The following is a 27,760-nucleotide window of genomic DNA, read 5'->3' as shown; positions in this document are numbered from 1 at the left end:
TCAACTGATTTCTGCCGGTTGTTCCCACTTGTGCAAAGAAGACGAATTCTCTTTTGTATCCAGCCCATAAAAACAGCGTTAAACAAAGTAGCAGCCAAGTTATTAGTATTACATTAGCAGCCCGCTGTGATTTTCTGTTTAAAAGGAAAATGGTGCCCACAGCGTGCATTAGACCCGGAAGGTTTCTGCTTTGGATCAAAAGATCGAAAAAAATTAGAATATGGGTATTGACCTGAACGATACGTGATATAAAGAATAGAAGAGCGTAAAAGTCCAGACTTTCCAGCTCTAGTTTGTAGAAGCTGTACACTTCGGAGATATCCTTGACACTACTTAGCAGGAAAAGCGCAAAGGCCAACAACGACCATACTACAGGTATGAGCCGGTTCAATAAAAAATGGGATCCGGTGATTTGTGGCTTCCGTCTTATAGAAACTGGAGCTAAGCCTAATAACTGCAAGCAGTGAAAGATAGTACAGCGAATTCGGTGACACCAAATGTCCGATAAACTGGCGTGATCCATTGACAACATATATTACAAGTTGTAGCCGTATCACTCAAAAAAGTCAAAACCAGGTTAATCGGTTATTACTGTTTTATAAACTTTGTGAAAATCAAATATCTTAAATGAGCGTTGAACTCATACATTGCTAAACTGCGAAAGAAAAAGTGCACAAATTTCAAAGTTGTAGCTGAATATGAATCTATGCTGAACAGTAAAAGTAGAGTAAACTGGTATCATGATGTTCGCAAACCTCGAACGCGAGGCACTTTAAATGGAGCACTACTGTTTGCAGAGGAGCAAAGACTAGAAAATTCCCAGGAAAAAGACTTCGGTAGCATTCGGGTGCATCAGGGCAATGGTTATACGCCACTGCAGTTTTAGGTCTTTATTTACCGATCGCTATGCTAAATTTGTGCTGTTGCTCATTAGTTTCCCACGGGCAATGTTTTCCGCAAACTGAAATTTGATCCCACTTCTTTATGATGCATCTGCGACAATTGTGACAGAATTACCGGTTAACTTAACAACGAAGTGTTAAAGCAGCAGAAGGTAAATATGGAACTGAATATCTGTATCTGCTACTGAATCATGGCACACAACTTCGGTTGGCGATAATGTACTGCATAAAAACCTCCTGTTGAATGGAAACTAATCGGTAAACTTACAAGTTGCAATTATTGTTACGAGTATGGCAGTTTAACTGGGTGCTTTTCGCTCAAAATGTTAGCCAAAACTGTCACAGAATCGTGTAGCACTCGTTTGTCGTCCTGAGCGTCAGCCATTTCCCAAACCAGAAGGATATACGTTAACAACGCGCCAACAATCTGTAACATAAAACGAACATGGTGCATGCAATGTTGAATACTTACATGTCTGATATCGATGTCACTGGTCAGTGCAATGGAGAATCCCAAATACATGTGAACAAAACAGACAAAAAAGCAGAAGATAAATATGAATATCATTCGAAATATCATGTACTCGTATATTCGAAATATCATGTATATTCGAAATATCACGTATATCGAAATCATACCGTAGTCAGGTATTCCTTGTTAAAGGAGAAATAACCTCCTGCCGTAATGGCAGTATCCGTAACCAGCACTTCCTGCTGGAATTCAGTTATTCCTCGGTGTAATTCTGAGGAGCTCTTCGTGGTGTTGGCTGCTACGCGATCCAGTTGTTTCGTGACTGCTTGTGCCTGCAATAGTGAATTCGAAATAATTCGAAATTTCAGAAAACCAGTGTATTGTCATACCAAAGGTCACGCTGTACATACTTCTTCGTGGCAGAGAATGCATGCTGTCATTCGCGCAGCAAACTGTCCGATCATTAGCGATGCAACGAAATACAACGTTCTCCTGATCCCCTGATTTTCCAGCTCCCGCTTACCAAACAAAACGGGGTCATCTCCTTCCACCAGTTCAGTGCGATGAATGATGGCGGCTACCGTGGCTATCCATGACATAATCTCCAAAATGCTGTTCATTAGGTTAGATGTGGAGAAAATATTGCTGATTTCGGATAAAAGGCAGCTCAATCGACGAAAATGCGCCATTTCCGTAGCCGTACGCCCAGTTATCTCTGCTATAGTGCGACACTCATTCTCCGCTAATTCTTTCAGTCTGGTATTGATACCCCGGAATTCGTAATGCAGCGGTATAATCAACGCCATCATAACCATCTGCGGTACCATGTAGGCGCTGTACTGGGTGACATTACTGAAAATATTCAAGAAAGCTACCAAACCAGATGGTACATATACGGGAGATTTTAAATTTCTGAACAAGGAAACTGGTGTGTTCAAAGAATCGGGTAAGGTCAAGATGAAAATGATTTCCCGGAGATAGCCACTCCATGCAATAAAGCCGGCAGAAATCAGCGTCCAGGCCACCAACAAGACATACGGTGCTTTTTGATCACCGTTGTAAACCATTATTATTGCGTGTATAAGATGCGAAAGTCGTTTGCTGCTGACCAGGAAAGTGCAGTAGACCCAAGCGTACCGGATGGCTCGTATAATGCGGTACACTATTAACAGCAATGCATAGAACTGCAGATCTTCCAGTTCTGGACGGTAAAAATCAAGGAGCATCATAAGTTCTCGTACGGTCATGATGTTTATTAGCGCAAAAATTACAAGGGACCAAGTAAAGCGAGCTGGATCAGCGTAATTAATTTTGCGTTGGGTGACGTCGTATGACCAGGGTGATATCCCTGCCGCCTGCATTACAATATGGAAAAAACGATAAACTCGGGCTGCAAAGGTTGGATTCAATTTTTTATGCATGATTTTGGTTACTGTGCACCATCCAAAAACTTTAATCTACGCCGAATACGTAAACTGCAATAATGTAATAATACGAAATACAAAATTTCATGTGTCAGATAATACACTTAGGATTATGGACTTAAACCGACTAAGTCCCCAGTGGCTAGGAGGAATAAAAATAAACCTGATGACCTTAACTTGTATTTGTTCCCAGTGCGGATCGTACTACATGACTCCTCTGGAACCCCAGATTCCCACAGGCCATATAAAGATTAGACTCATCGCACGCAAGTTTACTCTTCCGGTGACATTGCGAAGCCAGCAAAGCATCGCAAGGACGGCTGAATGCCCAGGACGGCTTGAATAGTGTTACCGGTTTTTCTGAACTAATGCGTGCTTACCATTAGTAGTAGGTCGTACTAATCAGTGATCATTAATAAGGCTGTGATGCTTCATAATTTTTGGATTGTTAATTTTGGAAAATTGCCCTAAACTGACACTTTTTGCTGATGTGTTTTTTAATGTAATTACTTACTCGTACGAAGGCTCAAACTGTACACCGCAGACATACGACTGCCTGAAAAAATCTGCCATTGAGCTGCACCTGTAGAAGTACTGTACTTGCGGTATGGGCTTAAATAGCGTATGATAGTTTCGATAACAGATTTTTTTTAGGGATGTGTTTGGTTTTGTCGGTTCGTTTCCAATTTTTCTGATTTTTTCTTCCATTTTAGTAACAACTTATTGCTACAAGTTACGAGTACGAAAATTTAAATCTTTGAATCCTCCCTGGCGAAGATGGCATTATCTATGCTGCATCGAGAACGTGCTCATACGTTACTTTTTGCACTAGTTATTTGGCGATCCTCGGATTCTCCAGAATTTTTCTGAATTTGATTGTATTTGTGACTGAACTGTCTCGACTTTCCAGGACTGTAATCCTACGTAATAATGTCTCAGAAGCTTACTCAGACTCCTAACTCCGTAAAACGCAGCGGCATCGTGAAACCGCGAAACCGAGACAAAGTCGTGAGGAAGATTGGGGACTATGTCAAGCACCTGTTGATCTGTGGAGAAATGAGCGATGTTCAGTTCGCGGTCGGACGCGATTATGGCACAGCCAAGATATTTCCAGCTCACAGGTTATTGCGCAGTGTTCGCTGCTCAGCAATTTGTGCTATCGAGGGCGTTGATCTATGCGTAACTGTTTACAGGCCCATAATCAGTGTCCGCAGCGATGTGTTTCGCACGATGTTCTATGGAAGTGTTCCAGAGACTGCACAGTTCCTATCGACATCCCCGATATTCACCCCGATGCCTTCGCTAACATATTCGGGTATGCTTTCGTTATTCATCTTCTTGACATCTTCTTTATTCATCTTGTTGCCTCGAGAGTCCTCATTGTAGCTACATGACACCGATACGGTGGAGAATCTCCGCGACGACAACGCTTTTCAAACGCTGAGCTGCGCCGACAAATACGGTGTACCGTTCTTGATTGATAAGTGCTGCCGCTTTATCGTCAGCAGGCTTAATACAGACAGCTGCCTGGATATTCTGGAGAAGGTTGGTTTGCGCTGCTGCTTCTGCCTGCTTGCAGCATATGACTTACCAGCTTTTAGCTAAAATCGTCTGCCTAAAATCGTCTGCACTTGTTGACCTCTTTTAGGCCGTTCAGTACCCAGATGCAGAGCCGAGCATTATGGAAATTATGATAAAATGCCTGCTTCTGATCGACCAATCAGCCGAGGCTGTGTGGCAGTCGGATCAGTTTTGTGGCATCAGCCGAGAGACACTCAGCATCATTCTCCAACGGGATACTTTAGAGGAGTTTAGCCGCTGATGAAGCGACCATCTATTCAGCCGTTGAGAAGTACGTACAATAAATCATATGAGAGCCCTTTTTTAATAACCATCCGTATGGGCTGTAGACGTTCTTGTTTCTTACTACCGATAGGAGAAGCTCTGATAAAGTGCTGTTTTTTACCACGAGGTACATATTTGACAGGTGGGCTACGCACACGTGCATGCAAAGGCAGATTGAAGCGTCTGCCGCTAATCGACGTGAAATCTTGGGAGCGCACTGCATCTTGTTCGCTTTCCACTCTTCACTGATGCCCAGCTGCTGGATGGGCCCGCCAAGTTAAGGAATCTTTTAAAGTAGAAAAAGCCAGTTGGTTTCGAATTCCTCGCTTTCTCAGCGGCAATTTAATTATGGTGTTAATTACGGCATTTATTTATGGTGTGCATATTTTGCAGTGTTTTTGTAGGAGAATAATGGTTAGAGTCAGCTCAATGAGCGGATTCTCTTGGTTGGTTTATTATCTGAAATGTGGCGCCTATGTGAAATCGGCTTCCTGGAGGTGTCAGGTTGCAGCAGAACTGCGTCTGCTCCCATGGAAGCGGAAACTGTACCGATTAAAAAAGGTATTTACATATTTCAACTTTTTTTTTATTAGTAGATGTTTGTTAATTCGTTATACAGTACGGTTTATAGGGTACAATCTTCTAACAAGAAATACGTATAACTTATTGCTAATACAAGATTAATACACTTGGTATGGAACTGATAATCTTGATAAATGTGTGCTTTGTTGCTGCAGTGGTGTCCCATGCGTTCTCCAAAAAGGAGGCGGCTGATGGCTGGGGAATTGTTAAATACATCTCCATGGAGGTGAGATTTTTGTGCGTGCTGGGTGGAATATTTAATATTTTGAATTTTACTGTTCTTTACATAATTCTATGCTCGAGGATTTACTGGACCCGGCCAACGGTTACGTCAATCCTGGTGATTTCTCGTTGAAATTGCAAGTTCATTTAACGGTGGCCGTTCCGACTGGAACCGAATGAAGGCTTTTCGATGAGTTTACATGAAGGCGATTAAGACGGATCATAACAATACGTGAATATTTAATGCAACGTTGTAAATTGTTTGCCTGTCCTTGAAGTTAGTTTTCACTGATCAGGGGCACGATTTTTGTTATGAATAATTCTTTATTTTTTTGGATACTTCTGCGATCGATTTTTTCTACCACAGATTCGATAATTTATCTAAAATATCCATGAAGATTTGTCTAATTTTTTTGTGCGCTTATTTTTGGGGAGTCGTTAGAAACGATTACATACAATGAGAAGATATGGGCTGAGTTGGGCTCACAGATCCACAATAATGCGAAGACTGCCGACTCAGTACAGATTTTTTTACAAGTAGAGTGTAGATGGACTCACTTTCAATGTACAGATACTGTAGATCAGTCACTTTCAAGCAACATATGCCAGCTTCGCTGGGCTGCTCTGTCTCTGGTCACTGGCTTTTGTTATGACAATATTACGCGTCCTCAAACACTTTTGGCTTTCTTATCTCCGGTCTGGTTTTGTTTTGACCAGGATTATGATTCATAACAATCCGAACCGATCTGCTTTTTAACTGGTCGAAGGAAAGATACGGCACGTTTTAGAAATACCCGCGTGAACAGCTCCGTTTTGCAAATACGCATCACGGCATCAGGCAGCAAGCATGAAAACAACAGTCTACTACGCACATACACTGATACACATACATGTAATATATCTATATAAGCGTGTACATCAGCAATTAAAATTCACCTGTTTTCAGACCATTAGGTAATTTATCTACTTACGTTAATTACAATTACAGTTTACACTGCGTTAATTCATAAATGTACTGTGCCATGTCGGCTAACAGCGGTAAACGTTTCCAGTTTCATTCAGCGGCACAAAATGAACTGACACTTAATTAGCAACTGATCTGCATTAGTTAATTGATCTGCTTAATTAATTAATTTTTGACAAAGGCGAAGTCTTCTTTGCGAAAAAATATCCCAGCTGCACATTCTGTAGAAGAGCGGTGCAAAACATTTTGATCCATCGCGCTAATTGTATCCCTCTTATACGCGCAATTAGCAACGTACTACGAAGCTTCTCGGTAGAAAATTTAAAGCGACAATTATTTTGTAAGGAAATTATGAGGTTCTTTTAGTCAAAATTCTTGAAGTATCATTTCCTGTTATTTCTTATTCCTTATCCCTTCGCTGCTCTCCGAGTCTCCGGTGCCGCCCATGCAAATCGTCTTACGAGAAGTAAATGCATTTTACGGTGATGCATGACTAGTAAGCGTAGCATTCAAACATCGCTCGCATAAGTCCATCGGTATGTGTTGTTATTGGTTATTGCTTATCTCTTTGGACTTCGAACCAAAAAAATTGTTAAAGCAATACCAGGCTGGGAATGATAAAGCTGGATATGCCTGAGGTCTGCTATTGTGAACCATTACTTTTGCGGCAGGTTCATTTGAACCGTGACAGGTTCTTATATGCGGTATACGACTAGAATCAGTCGTAGCATATATGAAACTGTAGTTTCGGTTTTTGGTCTTCGATATCCGTGTGTAAACAAAAGTAATTTTTGGCGCCCGTAGAGTACGGAAGGGTCCGGCCGGTTGAAGGAAGCGGTGGGGCCTAACAGTCATGTGACACGAGTCATGTGACATGAGTCATGTGACATGAGTCGAGTAACGATGCGTGAAAGTTGTAGATGGCGTTGTTAGCTCGGCATCTTTTTTAGTTTACATTATGTGCTCCTACATTATGTAGGAGCACATTGCATCGGTTCTTGGAGGAGAAAAACGGAATTGTAGTATCCAAACAAACGTAATCAGTATGCTCCTGCAATGTGCTCCTACATATGTAAGAGCACTATGTGTTTCCTACATATATGTGTGCTCCTACATATGTGGAGCACATTGCAATATGTCTACATAATATAGAGTACATTGCAGGAGCATATTGTATGTGGAGATTATAAGGGGTAGGAATATAAAGTGCTGAATAAGGAATTCAATAATATAGTAAATTATATTAAAGGTGATATGTCTGACGAAAAGTGATAATGAAGAAAGGGTGTACTAATCCAGTGTATTGAAGAATAGGTCTACATTGAATTAGGGTGAAGGTAGTGGGAGTTTTACTGTAGTATGGTATAAATATATTCGACTTTCTGGTTGTTCGTATTCGAGTGTTAATGAAGTGTTACAGGAAGTGGAGTGTGTTGCGGGTTGTAGATGGTGATGGATTGTTATGGAAAATCCAAGAAATTTCGAGAAATTTGATTGCTTAATGGAGCAGACTATTACGTTTTGCTCTGATAGTCTTGGTTGTGTAGGAACAGGTGGTTTGTATATGGAAAGTAGGTTGGTAGGTACATCAAAAGGTTGTTCGAGAAAACGTATAGTTCAATTTGTTTGTTGACTGGATTTTTTTAGTTCGGTGGGTATATAAGAAGTTGAGGAATCTTGTGTTGGAGTTATTATGGAGTGGACGAAACATATGGAGTGAGAGCAAAATGTTTTCTTGTTGGTTATTTTTTTGGTGGCCGGTGTGGATTTGTGGATACTTACTGGTTCAGGTTGCTGTCTTTGTTTGGCTTGGTAAGTCTTTCTTGGTTGAGTATGGTTTAGTAAGTTTTCTTTCATACATTATTTTCGTTTAAGAATTCTTTTTTAATAAAATAATGGAAGGTGGTTGTGATCGTAAGAAATACATGCGTAGTACATGCGTGATTATAGAAAGAAACATAAATAGAAACTGATGGTAATTGTAGCAGGGAGGATAATGTAGGAAGTGGTGATGATGGTAGATATGAGAATGTAAAAGTTAAAAAACAGAAATGTAATCGGAATACTAAAGGTGGTGCGTTTCCTGGTATGTTTGGAAAAAATTATTGGAGAAAGGTCATGGTTGCTTATATGCCGTGCGATTGTTGCAATATTTTAGTTGCATCTGATTTGATCGGTGATAATTCAGGAATGTTACATAGTGATTTAAAAGCTGATGCTAGACTATGTGCAGGATGTATGACTTTACATAAGCATAAAGATTTTAATTTTTGTGTTTACGATTTACGGCGAAATTGTTCTAGATTAGAGCCCTGCACGAGCAGCAAAAGTGCTGCTCAACTCGCTCGTTTTAACTTTATGAAACGTCCTGCTCGCTCAGCTCGCTCGCGCTCCAACCGTCGCTCGCTCGACTCGCTCGTTTTCCAATTTTTTTTTGCTTCCGCTCGCTCAACTCGCTCGTAATTTGATTTTGGCAAACCGGCTCGCTCGTGAGATCGGCAAAAATTTACGTATCAGTTTTTTGCACGATTTAATTATACCAAACTTTTCACCAACACAAAAACTCTGTAAGTGCAATCGGATGATTCGGATGTTCAGAGACAATCACTTGTATATATCTCCATACTGGTAATCCGTTTCATTACAATTTTTCATTTTTTCGCTGATACATTTCTCTAACTTCCAACTTGATGTAATTTTTTTAATTTAGTCTGAAATAAATACATACAGTAGAATGCTCAAAAATTAAGATGCATCTTTCTTAGGAAGCATTCAACTGATTCTGCAAACCCGTCAAATAATGTTTTTTTGTTCGCTACGGTTAAATATCAAAAGTTAGTCCTGAGTTCCAACCGGTCTAGTAAAGTCAGTAAATCACTTCGCGCGAAGCTACAAGGTGACGATGGTTTAAGACCGTTTTCAGGTCGGTCAATGTAATTTTACCAGAAACTTCTCCAGTTCGCACAATGTTGGCCAGTAGGCTCACGATCGCTCGCACCCGACCATCCCGCTCGCTCAGCTTGCTCATAATTTTTTTTCCTGTTGCTCGGCTCGTTCGCAAATTCGCAAAACGACGCCTGCTCGCTCGAGTGCTCGTGTGAGCCGAGCCGACATCCTCGTGCGGGCTCTATTTTAGATATTGGTAGAGAAAATTGGTTAAATAATCTTGGTTACATGGAAGTCCAGGCAGTGCGTTTAGTACAGCCTTTTTCGACAATAATGCATTTGAAAAATAGCTTAACAAAATGTGTAGGGCAATTATTTCATGTAACTAGTGATTCTAGTGAAAATTTCGAATGTTTGCTACCACGTCCGGCTATAGATTGTTTATTAGCTGTATGTCAGGCTAAAAAAACGATTTTGATAATTGTAGTAGAAAAGTCATTTATTCTGTTGATTTTAATATTGTCTATAAGGCGCTTGATTTTTTGATTTTTTATAACGGATTTTTTGATTTCTAAATTAATCTGGGACTGGAAATCACAAACTGGATTAGAAGAAAAAGCGTATCCTAATCTATTTCCGTTTGGTTATGGTGGTTTAACTGATGATCGGCCTTAAAATATTTCACCTGAAAAATATTTTAAATTGCGTCTTTTAAGTGCAGAAAATAGGTTTCAAAAAGATTGCTCATACGTTTTCGAGCTCTAAACCTTTATCAATGGGATCAGGTAGAACGGACGATTAATTATGTTCTTAAAAATGACAGTTTTTGTAAAAAGAAATGACAATTTTTGTAAAGGGAAAGATTTAGGTAATAAAAGTGTTGCTAAGTTTTTATATCCAAAAATTGGAAAGGTTACACGAGGTAGTCAAGCATATTATAATGGTGCTAAAGACATTTGCGGAGTATGGTAATGTGTAATGGTTGTCCCGATCTTTTCTAAGCATTACTTTACGATTTTGTCCTGAATTGTTGTGTTTTGCTGACCCTGTTGGGTTTACATTTTTGTTTTTTAACTTTACATTTAATGCTTTAATTACCATCAGTTTCCATTTTGCGGTTTTTTTTTCTATAATTACGCACGCATACAACCAGTTTCCATTATTTTATTAAAAAAAACAATACTTAAAAGAAACTATCAATGAAAGAAAACTTACTGAACTATACTCAACCTAAAAATACCAAAGCCAAACAAAACGCAACAACCTAAATCAGTAAGCTTCCGAAATTCTAAACCCGCCATCAGAAAATAACCAACAAGAAAAACATTTTCCTTACTGCATATGCTTTGTCAAATCCATAATATTCAAACACAACGTTCCTCAACTTCTAATATACCCACCGAACTCAAAAAATCCAGTGAACAAACCAATCAAACCAAACATTTTCTCGAGCAACCTTTTAATGTACGTCCCAGCCTACATCCCATATACAAACCACCCGTTACTACACAAGTACACATCCAAGACTATCAGTGCAAAAAATAATAGTTCGCTCCATTAAGCAATCAACTTTCTTGACTACACAAATTACTACTACCAAAATGACTGTGTAAACCTATGGAAAGTTACTGACTAAACGCGCAATTTTCAAGTTCTCAACTGTAGTAAAGAAACACCCACAACCTCTCATGTTTTCCATGCACTCACAAAATTCTTTCCCCTACTATTATTATTCCTTTTATATACACAAATCCGAAATTATTTTAAATCCCAGTATTCCTCTTTCTTATACCGAAGCTGCCGCCACACAATCGAGAGATTGTCCACGCAGTGTATCAATACCCTACCGAGTACTGTTTTCATAAGAATATGATGTCGGATTCCATAATTATTTCCATGGATCAGTTACTACCGTTTGTTATGTCATCGAACATTTATATACAATATCTTTTCAGACTTACCATTGCAAGTACAGTACATATATTATGTGGTTTTGGTCTATGGATACTTCCGTACTTCGCTTTTTCTCATATTCACTTTGAGTGTAAGGTATGATGGCTTCATATTTCGGTCACCACGTAGTCAAATTTCCTGACATATCGAAGTTTACAGAGATGATGAGAGATCATTAGTTTTCTTAAAAACGACTTCTCTTAAGAAATTTTAAGCGTAAATATCAGTAAATTTTCATAAAAAAAACAGCAAACAAAAAATAATTGACGCAAAAAAATTGGTCTTTTACGTCTACAAATTTCAACAGACGAAATTAAAAATTAGGGTAGTATTTGGCCGATTTTACTTAATACTGCATCTTGTCGAAAGCAAGTTGTTAAAAGCAGCTGTTGATGTGGTGCGCCACATGTGCGGTCGTACTGGTAACCGGTGACCGGTAATACGAAACCATACACTTAGAGTGACCGGAATGTGAGAAAAAGCGAAGTATCAATAGTAGTAGATTCATATATCCTTACGTCCTTACCTTTTGGAAATTATCTCCTAAATCAAAATTGATTTTTTCAATAAGTTAATAATTTTATAAAATAGAGCATCGCGCAAACGTTCCTACCTTTATCTTTAAAAAAATCTTAAGTTTTGGAGAAGGTCTAAAAAAATTTTTAGAAGCTGTAGTACTTAAAGGTTGTTAGTACTTAAAGGTTGTTAGTTTTGAAAATTATCTCCTAATTCGAGATTCCACTTGTGAAGCTTTTGGTTATTTTATAAAATCCAGCATCTTCTGAAGCTTCCTACCCGCTTGGAAAAAAATTTTGGTTTCCGGAACGTTTTCAAAACCCTTTCAAACTTTCAGTACTTAGCGTTTAAAGTTCATAGAAATTTCCAGTAAATTCTAGAAACGTCTCGAATGAGCAAATACAAGTTTCGCAACTTAGCAACCTAAACTATAGTAATTTAAAATTGTTAATCCCATCAAACTTATAATTTTTTGTTAATTTTTGAAACCTTTAAGATGTTTTTAAATCTGTTTGAATACCTCAAAATAACTATAAATTTTCGAAAGTCGGCTCCAAAAGCTTTTACATTTCAAATTTCTAAATATTTGACTCGGCTTCGCGCAGCGGGCCGTTACTCTAATTTTTGAGCCTCCAAAGTTTCGAAATTTAAAAATATCTAGAAATCTGAGTACCTCAATATCTCACGGTCTAAATTGTCTAATTTATATGTAATTTCAAAATATCTAAAAGCCAGCCTGCAGCCCGTTTACCGTATTCATTCAAATAGCGGCTCTGTGATGCTGGTGATAGCTTGGGTATTCACTAACCTCAAAATCTGATAAATATGTATTTATTTTATTTTTATAAATACTGAAGAGCTTGACTGAATAGCTGAAAATTCCTAAAGATGCAGCCTGCCAGGTCACTTTGGGCAACCGTTAATTGTTTCTCACAAGTTCTAATTCTCGCTAAAATGTCGGCTGAATGGTTTTTTGTGGCATTGTGTAAATGATCCCATTCCATTCGTTTAATCACCGTTTAAATATTATCGGTCGTACAAAAAAATTCAAGTTTTCAGTTCGTAGATCGGCAATTTAAAGTTACATTAAAAACGTGACCAAAAACCGTGAAAATGCAAACAAAAAGAAAAATTGCAGAGGCTTTCACAGTTTTTATAATACTGGTCGAATTTAACCGGAAAGCTTGAAAACTGTCCGTATTTCTACATGTTAAAATATTTTCGGAGCTGGCCTCGCTGGGGTTTCATATTTGAAATATTTCTCAAAATCAATTTTATTGCTGTACGAAGTATATATATTTTGTATTTTTTTCATTCTTCCATACCTCGAACACAACTGGTCGCGCGCTAGCGCGACCGATACTTGTAATATTATAATTTTATGTGTAAAGTAAGAAAGTTAAGAATCGTAAGAAAGTTAAGAACAATGGTGATTGAGTGAATTTGAGTCACAATTTGAGTTCTGAGATCCTACCCCCGGGCGGCGGCTTGCACTGCGATTCCGTAATGGCACTGGCCGTCAGAAGTGCAGCAGATTTGCCCCGAATTGCCCTGAATCATAGCCTTCATAGGACCACAGATTTCCACTTGAGAGTTGAGAGTCTTTAGATTTTCATTTTTTCGGTTAAGTTTCCAGAATTTTTCCTCTTGAGTCTTGATCTTTACATGTTTCAACTCTGGTTCATTCTCATACTTTACCATTTTCAGTTCTTCATACTACACTTTGAAAATTAAAATCGGTCACCGAATTTCTGTTTCTGGGTAAACCAAAAAACCTTTGAGCTTTGCCGCTAGCGTGCGACATTCCTTGAGACATCTTCAGAGATGGATGACGACAGCAATCCATTTCGATCTTCCAAATACGAATCCCGGGGCCCATCCAGCAACGTGAATGGTACCCGGCGCTCACGAGTCACGGGTGTTTTGAACCAGCTCTATAGTAATTCGTTTCCCCCTTTGCAGCCACCAGCTACGATTTCTATCCTTCCTCCACGCAGTATAATCAGGCCACAGCACCCAGTGGCAGTCTCGGTGGCGCTCAAAGTCCGCCGATTCCCCACTTTGGATTCCCGGAGAATTTCGAGACCCAGAATGTGCCCTTGCCGCCGGAGGATGACGCTGCGATTGTAAGCCAAATTGAGAAGAATATGTGAAAGGAAATACTGAATGTCGGGTTTGTAGAAAGCCATCGAAGGAGCCAAAACCGTCATGGCACATCCTGTGTGGACATGGAAATTCTGGCAGAGTTTCTTCGATGTCGACACATCCGAGGTACGAAGAACCACTTTATTGAGGTTATAATTCATAAAATTTCTACAGTTTTTCGGAATGGATTTTGTTTGGGTTTTAACCCGGGTTTATAAATCGAACTGCTGACATGTTGGCGACGTAGCACAGTTTCGAACACGTTAGTTTTCTTTATGGCGGTTGTCATATGTTCGCTGTAGCAGAGTGCATATGGAGTCGCACAATGAACGGAGAAGGAGCTGCGTTGAGTTTACAACAACATGATTTTAAGTTTTAACCATGATAACAATGATTAATTAAAAATTGCCAGTCAACTGTTTTGGGAATTAGGTCAGCGGAAACATTTGATGTTTTGTGTTTGCAGGTGTTGCGGCGGATGTTTCTATCATTTGTACCATACCCGAAATACCTAAAAAGTGAATCTGTCGAGGCTTTTATTGGTGCTAAACCGGACTTATACGGTACGACTACGAACTGCGAAGCCCATCATCTTCCTTAGGCTACCGATTTCGTATTTCCGTAATTTGTTTGGCTTTCCTTTTTTTGCAGGGCCGTTTTGGATCGGAAGCACCTTGGTTTTTATAATTGCGGTACTGGGAAATATTGCCAGCTATTTTCACAATCGTGGAGAAAATTTCAGCTGGGAATATGATTTCAAAACAGGTGAAAGCATTTGTTTATTATAGAAATTATTTTTTAAAAATACTCGTACGAGTAGTAGTATTTTTAGAAAGAAAAGTTGAAAGCAAAGCCGAGAAAAGATTAATTCTTTTATGTAATACTGCCATATACCGAAGCTGACTAGTGTTACATATTTATCAGTTCATTCGTGTTTTAAAATCGGGTTAATTGTTAATAATAATTATTACGTGATGCAGATTACAGAGCCTGAATTTGCTTTAAAAGTAATCGCAGTTTTGTTGTTGGATCTCGTCATTTGCTATTTTTAGACGTCTAACATGTTTGGAGAATTTTCGCCTTTCTATATTTTGTATATCAATGTTAAATTATTTTTGTTATGTATTTTGCAGTTTCCGCCGCTGCGATAACTGTTTTTGTTTACATTTGGGTGGTGCCGCTGATTTTATGGACGGTGTTATGGTGGATGAAAATGCATGGGAATCTGAAATTATCCGGCGCTTTGTGCCTGTATGGATATTCCATGTGCATCTACATTCCAGTCTCGGTAAGGTTTACAATGTGTTCTTGTCGTAAAAACAGTGCTACTGCTTCATTTCCTGATGAAATGACACTTCTGCATGTTGGCGTCAGCTTGTGTTTGACAGGCTGCATTCAGTTTTGTGCGGTGAAAGCTATGGTGTTGTGCTGTGGTAATGATTGCGTTTAACATACTGTAGTGTAGTGGATAAGCGGATATCTGCATCCAGATGACAGGGATGAGATTCTGCGTTATCCACCACGGTACTGTATGGCTTCATCGATCCTGTTTTGCATTTTCTGGCTTTTTTCTGCACGTGTGGTGGACGCAATGGCTTCTGATGCAATCCCGACATAAATAACTGTATTTTCCGGTTTTGTTTCATTATTTATTTGATTTTATTTAGCTCGATTTACTCCAGTGCAGTAGTGGCAGTTGCGGTGCATATTGAATACGCATGCAGCAGAAGTTCTTCTGAGAAAATGGCTAAAATTAATACGCAGCGATGAACAGACGCCGTTTAAAGCAGAATACTCAATTTGGTTCCTTCTTGTTGCAGTTTTTATGGCTGATCAATAACGTATACGTCCAGTGGGTGTCGGCCCTGACGGCCGCCACCCTGTCCGGGATTATTCTGGCCTATGTCTTCTGGAATCATCTGCACTACACGCACAGTGCCTCGGCCATCATCGTGGGACTGCTAGTGTTTGCCGGTCACTTGGCGCTCAGCTTCAGTTTCATGGAGGTGTTCTTCCGGTATCCGGAAATGGCGAGTATTTATAACGGCACCACCACCATCTCGCCAGCTGGACTGGAAGTGAATTTGACGCACTTCTCCAATACCAGCACACCGGACAAACCGGTGGCGGTGTCGCTGACACTGACGACATCTCGTAAGTGCATACATATGAGAATGTGAGTTTTGATCGATACTTTATTTTGCTCGATTTTCATTCTTGCGCTTACCTAATTCAATTACGTACATTATATATTTACTTTTTTTATTTGTGCAGAATGTTTATAGTTTATTTTGTTTACTTGGCTTAGTCTGTTTTTCCTTTTGAGTTGCTGTTGGGTAAGATAGAACGCAAAATCTGTTTCAAATGTTACTATTTTTCATTTATTTTTAAAAATTAACCTGAATTGAATTCTTCATGATGTTGAAAAAAGTCCGTCTGCAAGCACAGATATTTACAGGAAAATATCTCGAAATTCTCGTAGTTTACTGGTATCGTAATTATTGTTTTAAAATATAATTTGTATTGAACGCTGTGCACAAGCTCTTATGCTGTGAACGTTTTGCTGTGATTTATGCTTTTTGGTTATTTGCAGAGCCAACAACGGTATCGCTGATAAGTAATGCCACGGAAATCGGCCAGCAGCTAAACAACACACTGTCCCTTGTGGTTACCACGCTGTCATCGCTGATTGCCTCCAATTCTTCTCAGCATTCTCTGCAACCGGAAATGGGCTGACAAAGACGGGAGCGAGATTCTGAAACTCTGTTTTTATAGTAATTTTGTAACGCTTCAGTCTTGATTATCGTGATAAATTATTTGTCATTTATGTAAGGATAAGTGGATGGTGGATTCTGCTTTCGATTAGCAGAATAGGAAGAATATCCGTTTTGAGAATTCGCATTTTCTGCGTTGCTTAGAATGCGGTTTCCTCTCTGTGAAATGGAATAATATGGTAAATAAAATTCCATTTTGTGATTAAAAGAGCGTAATTTCGGAGATGAATTAGTGAAACGCGACCATTTGGTTTGTAGTTACGGCAGTGCACCGTACGTAGTACAACGATTTTGAGGGCGTAATAAATGTGTACGCTGTTTAAACACACCACAACAAGAACGTGTTATTATGCTAATTACGTAAATCCATATTTTTTATCGCTGCTCATCCAGAATTCAGCGCATCAGACCGGTTTAAGATCATCATTCTTAGAAACCAAACAGGACTACAGGGTTCCCGACACTGCAGTTAGTAGTCGAACGCGTGCAACGAATTACGTAAATCATTATGGTGCGATGCAAATATCGTACGGGATAAAGCGAATCTGTTTTTACACAAGCATTTGTATCTATGATCGAGGAAACAATGAAACCTGATTATTTATTAAACGAAAATTAACTACGCTCAAGCATATCAAAGCATTAATCGCTGGATATCATGTAGACCGTACAGTTTTACTGAAACTGGGCCACGGCACTATTCGCTGCCACTGCGCTGACAATAGGCCGCAAGGGATGCCGCAACATCCGTTTCGCACTGTCCCGGTGCGATTTGCTCATTCCTAACAGCAGTACCGGCGTCGAGACATATCCCACAAAAAACAGCGTCCGCAACCAATTACGGTACAGTGGACTGCGCTGATACAGACCCGGCGCCACGGTCACTCCAATGGGTACCGTCAAAAAACAGATGCAGTGGATGATAGCCGCTATAAACAGCATTCGTGCCATGGTCACGCGGTTCTGATACAATTCCCGGTTGACCTTTCTCCCGGGATTCGCGTTATTTGACGAGGCAGTAAAAAATATATGGTTAATACGATTGGGAGTGATGACCATCACTTTCTGCCATTTGGCGTAACCGACTTTGGCAAAGACCAGTAAGTACAACAAGGCGGAAAAGGTCAACGGTAAATAGGTCCTCGGAATATTGGTTAACGCGTAAATCATCGCCGACTGCTGATTGTAGATGCTGCAAATCCCCGACGGGGGTGCCGGCACAAAACCACCCTCTGCTCCCAAATAAAACGGTAGATGCGTGAAGAAACCAATACTCCACATCAGCACGATCATGATTGTCAAGCTCATATGGGAAATAAATTTATTATAGTGAAACGGTAGATAGATCGCCACGAACCGGTTCAGTGCCAGGAACGCCAGCCCCCACAGACTGGCGGTGACGGTGATCATGTAGGAGAAGTGATAGTGCCGGCAAAAGGTCACGGTTTGGCTGGTGCCGCTGTGCTGGGAGGTGGCTAGCATCCACAGGAAAATGGGCCAGTGGATGGCCACCAGCTGGAATTCCACGATTAATTGGTGGAGAATGAGCACGCCGGAGCCGGTGCGCAAGCGCTGGTTCCAGGCGATGAGAATAATGACGAACAAAATCAGACTGCTGATGCAGATGCATAAAGTTAGCGACACGTTGAAGAATATAGTGAACTGATCGTCGCGGAGCTTTATCACCGGGAAAATGAAACTGGAGTTTGCAGAACTGGTGTTCATTTTTTTAGCAACGCTGCAGTTGAAGGTTACAACAGAAGTTAACGGTATTTATACCAAAACATTTGAGGATACAGATCATAATTGAAGTACAAAAAGCACAGATCACAAACGCAAGGTTTCTTGAGATACAGTAGATGCAGCGGTATTTGTATGGGAAACCCCAATGTGCGAAGATTCTGCGGTTGTTTCCCGTAATTATTTCCAAGATCAAATTGATGCTAGGTCACGCCGGCCCAATGCGTGCAACATCTGATTAGCATCACAGGCGCGCATACTGTACGCAGATCACGTCAGTATCTGTACCGGTAAGATTGAATGACGCCGCTATCCGTCGCGTATCTTATAACCAGGATTTTAATTATATTACGCGTAGATCATTTGAGTACCGGAAGAGAATGCCATACTTCTTGAACTGCCGGTCAATATGCGTCTTACACTAAACAACTGGGAATACCCAAACGTCAAGCTCAAGTTGCATGACCTTGTCATGCATATAGATATAAATCAAAGAGCTGCCACCCAGGGGTGGCTCTATGCGAAGCAGGCTGTTCACATGTATTGGTGGGGCTAATAGCCATGGGTCACGAGTTGAGTCGTGAGCTGAGTCTTGAGATGAGTCTTGAGTTATGAGTTGAGTGATGAGTTGAGTCTTGAGTTATGAGTTGAGTCATGAGTTATGAGTTCTGAGATCTAAGTTGTGAAGGAGGAGGTGGAGTTATAGAAACTGCTGAGTCACAGAGTACAAAGGGGGCGGACGCTTTCCCATTCACTTAAAGTCGAGCTTATGCATGCGATAGCTGCGCCTGCTTCGCATGAAAAATGTAGTCATGTCTGTTATCTATACGTGTAGCGTAACTCATGAAGTACGAGTATATTATGTGAGCGCCGGTGCTAAATGATCGCATTGCATGCAATACATTTGCGAAACAGTAACAGCGCACCGGAAGTATGGTTCCTATAATTTTCTTAATGAAGTATATATACTAGAGAATTTTCGTCAACGTAACGCGTGGTGTTGCGCAGGTATATGAAATCCTATGGAATTGTAAAGACACGACCGAGACGATTACGTCGGCCGGACAAGGCGCGTCATCACCTGGGTACTCTCGGTCATACACCTCCGCCGAAATTTCGTGCATCTAGATTACTGTGCGTAGGACAGTAATTTTCTAATGCGCAACTCCCCGATAGGGATGATAAGCCGCTAGATTGGTGATCGGGAATTTCAGGTTATTCGATCTTCCCATAACGGTTGCAGAATATCAAACTGAGTAAGGCATTTAACCGTAACCATCGGCAAATTAAATCCATGAAAACGTGCATTTCCAAGAAATATGCTGTTCTGGGGTTACTTTCAGCTCCATTTACAGTTACAAATCGTAAAGCTTATTTTACTGAGTAGGACATTTTGAAGGCGTTTGCATCCTATCTGTAAAAAAAGTCCACATGTGCACTCGTATTACCGGCAACGTCAGCGCGCTAGCCGCAGCGGTCGGCTTTGATATATCGTACCGTTAGCATACTGAGATGCAACAATATAATTATGCAAGAAACAGCTTCGGCTTCGCCTCCGCGTTGCTTGTGATCCACGGCCGGTTTGAATGGAGAATTCGTAGAATTCGTTTGCGGCGTCGTGCCGACACGATTCTGGTCGAACGAATTTACAAACGAAAATCATATGAGCCAGTTCTGGGCCGAGGTCGATCTATTGGCGTTGTCAGTTTTTAAAAAAATCGTTTTGATTATTGAGATCTGAAAACTTTGGGGCGCCGCGCCTAGTATAAATCTTGTACTTAATACCCATCTCAAACCTTTTTATATACAACTTAAGTTGCAGTGCTATTTAGTATTTACATCTTAAGCGCACATTTATCACTCCGTGCAAATTTATACGTGCTGGCTCACATTTACACATATATCGCAGGCGTAGAAACGTCGTAATGGGAATATTTTTTGGCTTACTTTTTCTCTATCATTCATTCTAGCATGGCTATCAGTCAGATGAATATTCTCTCACGGTGAGAATAGGGAACGAAAAAACGCGACGCCCCCGGGCTATTTGCTAATGTGCGCTTAAATTAAGAGCTTCTTATAAGTATTCTTCCCGCTTGATTTTGTCCGTATACTATACCATGCATGCGTGCCTATGTATGTGCTTGGGTACTATATAGCATATTCAGATAACCGGTCGAAAACAAAGACTCGATCGCACTCGGTACAGTTCTGCCGTTATGGACACATATTCGGTGAAACAGATGAAGTGCATATTTACCGATCAACTTGACATTACATCAAAACCTGTTGGCTTTCCAGTCCCAGGAACGGTATCAATGGGAAAGCCGCCAGTCAATTTTTCTTTTCTGGTAACATACAAAACTCACCTTTAATTGCGCCTGTATGTGCGCACTTGCAAGGGCATCCATTTTTTGCACGGTTCTATGCTGCAATTCCGTCTGGTTATCGGTTTTCCAGTAAACAGATGACAGCTGATCCACCTCGCCAATATTTGGGTTTATTCTGAAACAGCCTCCTAATTAATCTGTCTGCTAATATACTACTCGCGTTACAAGATGCTTATAACAAAAAAACGTTTTAGCCCTGTGATGGAATGCGTGTGACCCTGATTTTTCTGGTACCTTTTTGCTTGGCGGAAATAATGCCGCTTGATCACGTGCACGATACGTATCTGGATGCGAAGAAGACCTTTCGCTTGAGCTGGCGTTATAACAGCACACATATCGAAGTTCAGGCGACGGTACAGACACCGGGATGGCTTGCGCTGGGTCTTTCACCGGATGGTAATATGCCCAATTCTGACGTCTTCGTCGCGTGGGTCAACGATACAACAGGCGAAACGTTTCTTACGGTACTATGTAGTACTTATGAGCCTACCCTTAGTAGTGGGCCAGTGACCACTGCCTTATACATATCTGTATGTATGTAGGGAAAAACAAACGTAAAATTGCATACAGATACAGTAGTGCGGAACCGAACATGCATTGTAAAAGATCCCCACTAATACATAACCAGCTCTTTTAATTAATTTTTTACTCTGCGTATGCATCCAGACCATACATACAAGTATATGTGGCCACTTATTGTACAAAGCACAGTAGTGCATTTACAAAGCACGGTAGTAATTACTGGAATGCACAGTAGCGCATTCCAGTAATGTGTGCACGCCGAATTAATCTGTAGGTTGATTTGCATTTAAAATAAGATAGAATCTTTGCTACGTCTGCTAATAATTGACCATCCTAGTATAAAACATAGAGTACGTGATCGGTACTTATGTACAGAGTGGGAATGGAGACTTGACGTTATGTTTTGTGGTACATTGTATTTTCAGGACCGATTTCTGCTTGTTAACCGAACAGCGCGTCAGATAATTTTTGATGTGGATCCCCAGCAGGACTGGATATTAATCGCCGGAAAACAGATAAATAACGAGACAACCGTCACCGCTATCCGGGCGTTATCTACATGTGATACAAAGATGGACCGAAATTTTACGGTGAAGATACATTGCTAGAATAAGTAATTTCATGTAATTGCAGTGATCGTAATAGGTATCCAAATAGCAAATATATTATTGCGCCGCAAAATAAACGACATCTAATCTAGCGCTGTTGCTCACATGTAGCGCGATACCTTGCGTGTCATCTGGTCGTATCACCTACAAGACCCGGCTGATCCGACCCGTATTCCCCATCACAACCAGCGCGGCTACAAAAGTCTCCTGATGTTTTCCCAAGCGTTTGAAGTGCGTGATCCGATGATGGATGGGAATAAGCTGCAGAGTATGAGCATCCGCATGGATCCGGTACGATACCACATACGCAGTGCATAATTTATATCGTAATGTCTGAAGAAAGTGGGATAATGAACTGTGCCGGTTGCTCAAAAATCAACATCGATATTAATCACCTATAGCTGGCCGCCAAGATAATCACGATCGATATTAATACCTTCCGTCATATCTATTGCTAACAAAAAGTTTTAGCTTCTTTGTATTGTTCCCAGGCGACATTTTAAGGAATTTCAAAATGGTGATGCAAAAGTTTCGATGTACTAATTTTATAATTACGCTTCCGCTTTAGGCGTTATCGAATAAATTTCGTATTACATGGCTTCGTACGATTTTATAGGAGATATTTAGAACCATAAATGCGGGTTTATGTGGCTTTTTTATTAAAGACAAAATTTACTTCGGAGATGTGCATTGTATAACCTTTTCGTTGTATACAGGTCACCATTGGAAATACCACCACAACTTCCTGTCAGTGCAGTATGGCCAAATTGCCAATCATCGAACAGGATTCCCACATTATCGCTGTACGGCACAATTTAGCTGACTGATTCAGTAATAAATTAATAATAACCGGTTTATGGTAATTTATGTTATATAGCTATTAATTTCTAATTTTAAAACAAACTGAACCTTGATTCTTTCTGCAAAGATAATTTCGTGTCGCATTCGATCATTGTCAGAACTGCAATGATATGGATGAATTCTAATTTTTCTGGATAGGTGCGGCCCCAAATTAAACCTGGAAACGAAGCATTCGTTCGTCAGATTTCCATTTATTTATGTGATGAACACGTACACGACGATTTCAGTCCCAAAGATTTTGATTGCGCTCCTGTCGCCATGACCGAGCCAGAGCGGGCCGTTAAAAACCAGTACTGCCGTACGCTGATTGCAGTATGGTTCAGCGGAAACTACGTAAGAAAGCAAAATCAATTTAAAAAAAGCGATGGCATAGAGAATATGAGCAAAAAACGTCCGAAAAAACGTAAACTTATATGAATAAATTCGTTTTAGGATTACTTTTATCCAAATGGTACGGGAATTTTATTAACGAAGGAAAATAGTGGACGGTACGTGCTGATGCAAGTCCAGTACGATAACAGCCGTAAAACAGGCAAGTTAGTCCAAAATCATACAAATTAAAATAGTGTTTAATCGTTAAATTTATCACGATGTAGATTTTATCGATAACTCGGGACTGCTCCTGCTGCTTTCCAACCAGATCCGGACTCATAATGCTGGTATACTGACGGCGGGATTATTGCAGTACGATTGTATGTATTTGTACGAGTACTGTTTGCAAGGACATCTGTAATCGTTATTACCAGTTGAATTATTCATAATTTACTTATTCGCTAGATCCGCTGACAGTTCCACCGGGAGTAGAGGATTTCGTTATAACCAGTTCCTGCATGGATTTCTGCACGCAGTCGGTGTGTTGACGATAATTATTACAATAACTTACAAATTTATCAAATGATTTTCAAACAAACCTACAAATTATTAAATCATCCTGAACGTGACCTTTGTATTCTCCAGATACCAGCGAGCGGGATTAGAGTATTCAGTTCTGTTATGAACATACACCGGAAAGGTAATTTATGGGTGAATAAATACTTCTTATATGTTACCCTTTCCCCGGTTCTATTCGAGAAAAAAGCGCCCATGTCTTCTTCATCCAAAAGATGTCTTTTGGATGGTTATTTTTTGAATTTCAGAAAGCCATAATATAGTTCCGTAGACCATGTATTTTAGACGTGAAAATGTACATAAAAAGGGGCTCCATAAGTATACTGAAACATGCCGTTCTAAAGACGGCGTTTTATGCTCCGATGATGTCTAAAGCACGTCAAAAAATTGCTTGCCGTAGAACCGGGTTTGTTGCATTCCGTCTATGTAAAACTGAGCTGATTGTGAATATTAACCTTTCGTATAATATCAAAGTATATATAGTACACGTAGGGTAAACTTTCCGAATTTTGCACTATAGGGCGGAAAACGGTGGTGCGGGTGGTGCGCGGTACCAAAAGCACCGATATCGATGTTATTCTCAGTGATAACAATGTTGACCCGACTTATCCGGAGGCGCGACAGCCTGATTCAGAAATTACGGTTTTACCGGTAAAGGAATCCATTTTTGAAAAGATATTTTGTTTTTTTGTAACAAAACTTCGTAGGGTGATCGCCTGATCGTGGAATGCCATTACTCCACGAGCGATTCGAAAGCTCCGGTTTTTGTAAGCGATCTTTGTGAACTTTTGCAGAATGGCGGAAGCTGTTTGTATGGGCCACAAAGTGGTCTTTATATGGTGTTATTTAATAATTTTAGGGTGGAATTGGAATGGACGGCGAATCCTGTCTAGCCTATCTGTCATATTATCCGGCCATTAACTTAACTTCGTGTGGAAGCCGAATTAATCCACGATCGTTTCTGGAAACTACCGCTTACATTCCTGTATTGTAAGTTTTGCTTTCCTTTTATTTCGAATTTTTTTTCATAAGACTGCTCATGAACAACAAGTTAAACTACGTATTAAAGTCATCAAACAATTACTCGTATGCAAGTACTTAATTAAATAAATTTCTCTATTTAGGCAACGTACTGATATATGTAGTATGTGATATTATGTAAATGTTGAGTTTTGATACTTAATTTTATCGAATTGGTCGTTCAGGTCCGATGCTAACTCGGCCCCGGATGTTAACGAACCGCTCATGGAAGATGCTAATAACGGCTCCCTGATTCGAACTTACTTCACGACAAAGTACGACTGGAATGTTGGAAACATTGCCAACCTGCAGTATTTTTACAACTCCCAAAAGCAGACCGGTGTTTGTTCCGGGAATACCGTATGTTCAATGGTTCATAGAGCTTGAGCAATATGATAGGTGTGTTTGTAATTTTTCTCCACCTGAAATAAGCAATATTCAGCTTGCGAAATTATATGCATAATGCGCTTGTAAAAACTTTACGGCTTGTTGCGTAGGTGGACGAAACCCGGTACGCTGTTATCGCTCCTTACGATGTAGTTCCACCCGCGCCCGAGACGTGTATCAAAGCACCCTACGTGATTCTGCCGAAACCACAAACCATCACTTCCGACACCAAGCCAATTATTGGAGCATCCGACAAACTTGCGAAACCGGCGATCGGTACACCGAACAACGGCACCGCTGCTGCCGGTGTTCGTGCTGCAGACGCAACCACCACCGGGGGTCCACGTTCGAGTGCTCGAAGATGGGAAAGTTCGAGTATCGGCATCGCTTTTGCATTCTTTTGCTTTGCAGTTTATAAAATGTGATGATACGCTCCAGCGAAATATTATAATAACCATGCATTTGCATTATATTTTGGAGCTTACCAGTGCATTGTGAAATTGTAAATTTGGGAGCTGGATTTAGATCTTTTGTAAAAGTGCGTAATTGCTGCACAACCAACAAAGCCATACGTGCGTACGGTTCAATTTCACCGTGAACACTGCATTAATGTACCGGATATTGACCATCACATTGTTGTTTAATTAATTAATTATTGTTTTCATAATCGCCAGTAGCCACTGGCTACTGGCGATACACAGTGACACGCCCAACGTACACTCTTGAAACACCACCGCGACGCGACAAAATAACAATGTTAATTATGTAATCTTGGCTGATATCCGTTTCACAATTTTTTGTTTTAATAAATCAAACACTTTTGAAAACATACAGTATTCGCAAGGAGTACAGAATCCGGGTTAGTAAATAAACACGTTGCAAGCTGTCGGAAAACATATGGCGAATGGTGGACATTCAGCTCATGGTCAGCTGTAGACTTTTTCAACGTTTTCGACGTTACCGACAACTTTTTCAACGTTTTCGGCCATTCCGTCACTCTTTAGTGACCTTTGTCCATGTATTACTGTACTGTATCCATCTACTGCTAACGCCACCCATAAGATTTTACGTAATACGTGAGCCTCTCATAAGGTTTTACGTTATTCGCGAAAGTCCTTCTCTACTTACTTAAAGAAGGACTCTCGCGCAGCTCTCTACCTTAGCGTCCTAATCGGCCATAACAAAAGAAAGTGAAAGGGATGGAAAATTTAGGTTCCGACGGGAGAAGCCTCGTTTTTCGACTCCATCCGCGCATATTACCACAACTACATGGGTGTGTTAGGCCGACTTAGGCGCCATGTCAAGCCCGCGCGTAAGTATCTTTGGAGTAAAACTACCGGTAATACTTTGTAAGCAGCTAACTTGCACATGGCCTCATTCGTCACAACCAGCAACGGTACAGTTTGCATTCGGGGAAAGATCACAACGATTATCTGTACAAGAAGTATACATCAAGATCGAACGATAGAATAAGTATCGTTTCCGGCTCGACTATTTTTGCACAACAATGTCGTTTCGCTGAAAGAGCACACGTGCTGCTAAATTTATTGTGATTTTTTTATGATCATATTCAAAGAAATAACCTTTAACGATGTATATCCATAATTTCCTGATTCTGCTATCGTCACTGATGTGCTGCAGTGTACTTCTGCATCCCAGTGCTGCAACCGGTAAAAACTGCTTTACTTGTTTCTGCTTTACTTGTTAGGCGAAAACTCTGATGCTGTGTTTCAGCAATACGCACAATACGAAATGCAGTGGGTGAATGGGATGCGGATGGGGAAGCCAACAGCGACATGGATATGGGACACCTGCCTACGCATGCCACGGAAGCACCGGACACCGACAGCACCACCCAGCACCGGCCGGTAGCCGATATGGAGAAGACGGTGATGAAGCTGTCCATGGTACTAACCATGGATAACGTGGTCAGGCAGGCCTGCAACCGGTACCCGGCATCCTCGCAGCGGGAAATTGCCCTTTCTTTAAAGAAGCAGCTGAAGAAGGAGTATGCAAATTATTACTGGCATGTTTATGTCGGGGAAGAAATACCACAGTCTTTAACGGTAAAAACTTTATTCATGAGGTCATTGTGGCCAATGTAGTTATGATGAAATGTGCTCTTTGCAGTATACATACCAAGGTCGATACAGAGGAACCTGCAACGAGAACCAGTATGCGGTATGGTTCAATTCTCGACCCTGATTTGTCGACTGACTTTAATTACTTAAAAGAATTCTGAGATACAGTCCTGCTTATAATCATGTGAAGCACAATCATGTTCAACCAACAAGTACTTCTTCCGGCGTTCCTGGATTGTTTGCTGTCTGTAGAAATCTCATTGAAATTTAATTTTATGGTTTGAATCTTGGAGGAACGAAAAAACTACTGCATTTAAATGCAAATTCAACATTCATTCAACCGCTTAGTATGGTTCTGATTTTTATTTTGTACTTTCAAATGGATTCATTTGTTTTCCGGCGCATACAGATTAAACAGTCTGCGAAGTAATTCCTGAAAGGTTTACCGGTAATAAATTTTGTAAGTCAATTGGCACGCTTAGTGGAGTGGAAGTTTCTGCATAATCTTGGTTTCACGGAAGCACGCGGAAGCAAACCCTCTTCCGGCCAATTAGCGCCTGATGATTCACACAAGAAGGCTG

The 27,760-nt window shown here is 40.4% G+C and overlaps 4 protein-coding genes and 1 long non-coding RNA gene across 6 annotated transcripts; 4 read left to right on the top strand and 1 right to left on the bottom strand.

Moving 5' to 3' along the window:
* The first annotated feature begins 3,431 nt into the window (after nt 1-3,431).
* LOC129595421 (uncharacterized) lies at nt 3,432-5,864 on the top strand. 2 transcript variants are annotated; one of them, XR_008691313.1, is made up of 7 exons: nt 3,432-3,919; nt 3,992-4,113; nt 4,185-4,343; nt 4,447-4,650; nt 4,786-5,204; nt 5,381-5,451; nt 5,529-5,864. It is a non-coding gene; the product is annotated as an uncharacterized LOC129595421 (long non-coding RNA). The 2 variants fall into 2 exon arrangements; XR_008691314.1 differs by having other exon boundaries at nt 4,171-4,343.
* A 7,465-nt stretch (nt 5,865-13,329) lies between these two features.
* On the top strand, nt 13,330-16,829 carry LOC129595350 (protein YIPF1-like). The gene is made up of 8 exons (XM_055492336.1): nt 13,330-13,660; nt 13,729-13,892; nt 13,948-14,037; nt 14,378-14,474; nt 14,563-14,676; nt 15,045-15,199; nt 15,732-16,065; nt 16,505-16,829. Exons 1-8 carry the CDS (start codon nt 13,591-13,593, stop codon nt 16,645-16,647), a joined length of 1,167 nt encoding a protein of 388 aa, XP_055348311.1. The 5' UTR covers nt 13,330-13,590; the 3' UTR covers nt 16,648-16,829.
* A 531-nt stretch (nt 16,830-17,360) lies between these two features.
* Nucleotides 17,361-18,410, bottom strand: LOC129595389 (uncharacterized). The gene has a single exon (XM_055492385.1). It carries the CDS (start codon nt 18,408-18,410, stop codon nt 17,361-17,363), a length of 1,050 nt encoding a protein of 349 aa, XP_055348360.1.
* Nucleotides 18,411-20,719: 2,309 nt separating this feature from the next.
* LOC129595348 (DBH-like monooxygenase protein 1) lies at nt 20,720-25,663 on the top strand. The gene is made up of 14 exons (XM_055492334.1): nt 20,720-21,276; nt 21,760-21,924; nt 22,054-22,233; nt 22,659-22,745; nt 22,942-23,136; nt 23,236-23,335; nt 23,400-23,495; nt 23,581-23,654; nt 23,761-23,815; nt 24,212-24,342; nt 24,399-24,458; nt 24,551-24,681; nt 24,897-25,071; nt 25,209-25,663. The coding sequence occupies exons 1-14, from the start codon at nt 21,019-21,021 to the stop codon at nt 25,521-25,523; spliced, it is 2,022 nt and encodes a 673-aa protein (XP_055348309.1). The 5' UTR covers nt 20,720-21,018; the 3' UTR covers nt 25,524-25,663.
* Nucleotides 25,664-26,594: 931 nt separating this feature from the next.
* LOC129595353 (uncharacterized) lies at nt 26,595-27,661 on the top strand. The gene is made up of 3 exons (XM_055492338.1): nt 26,595-26,768; nt 26,833-27,164; nt 27,229-27,661. Exons 1-3 carry the CDS (start codon nt 26,690-26,692, stop codon nt 27,301-27,303), a joined length of 486 nt encoding a protein of 161 aa, XP_055348313.1. The 5' UTR covers nt 26,595-26,689; the 3' UTR covers nt 27,304-27,661.
* Nucleotides 27,662-27,760: the final 99 nt, after the last annotated feature.

The sequence above is a fragment of the Paramacrobiotus metropolitanus genome, unplaced genomic scaffold, assembly GCF_019649055.1.
Source record: "Paramacrobiotus metropolitanus isolate TYO unplaced genomic scaffold, Prichtersi_v1.0 Parri_scaffold0000077, whole genome shotgun sequence".
Lineage (NCBI taxonomy): Eukaryota > Metazoa > Tardigrada > Eutardigrada > Parachela > Macrobiotidae > Paramacrobiotus > Paramacrobiotus metropolitanus.
The sequence above is the reverse complement of the archived record's forward strand: the minus strand, read 5'-3'. Positions and strand labels throughout refer to the sequence as shown.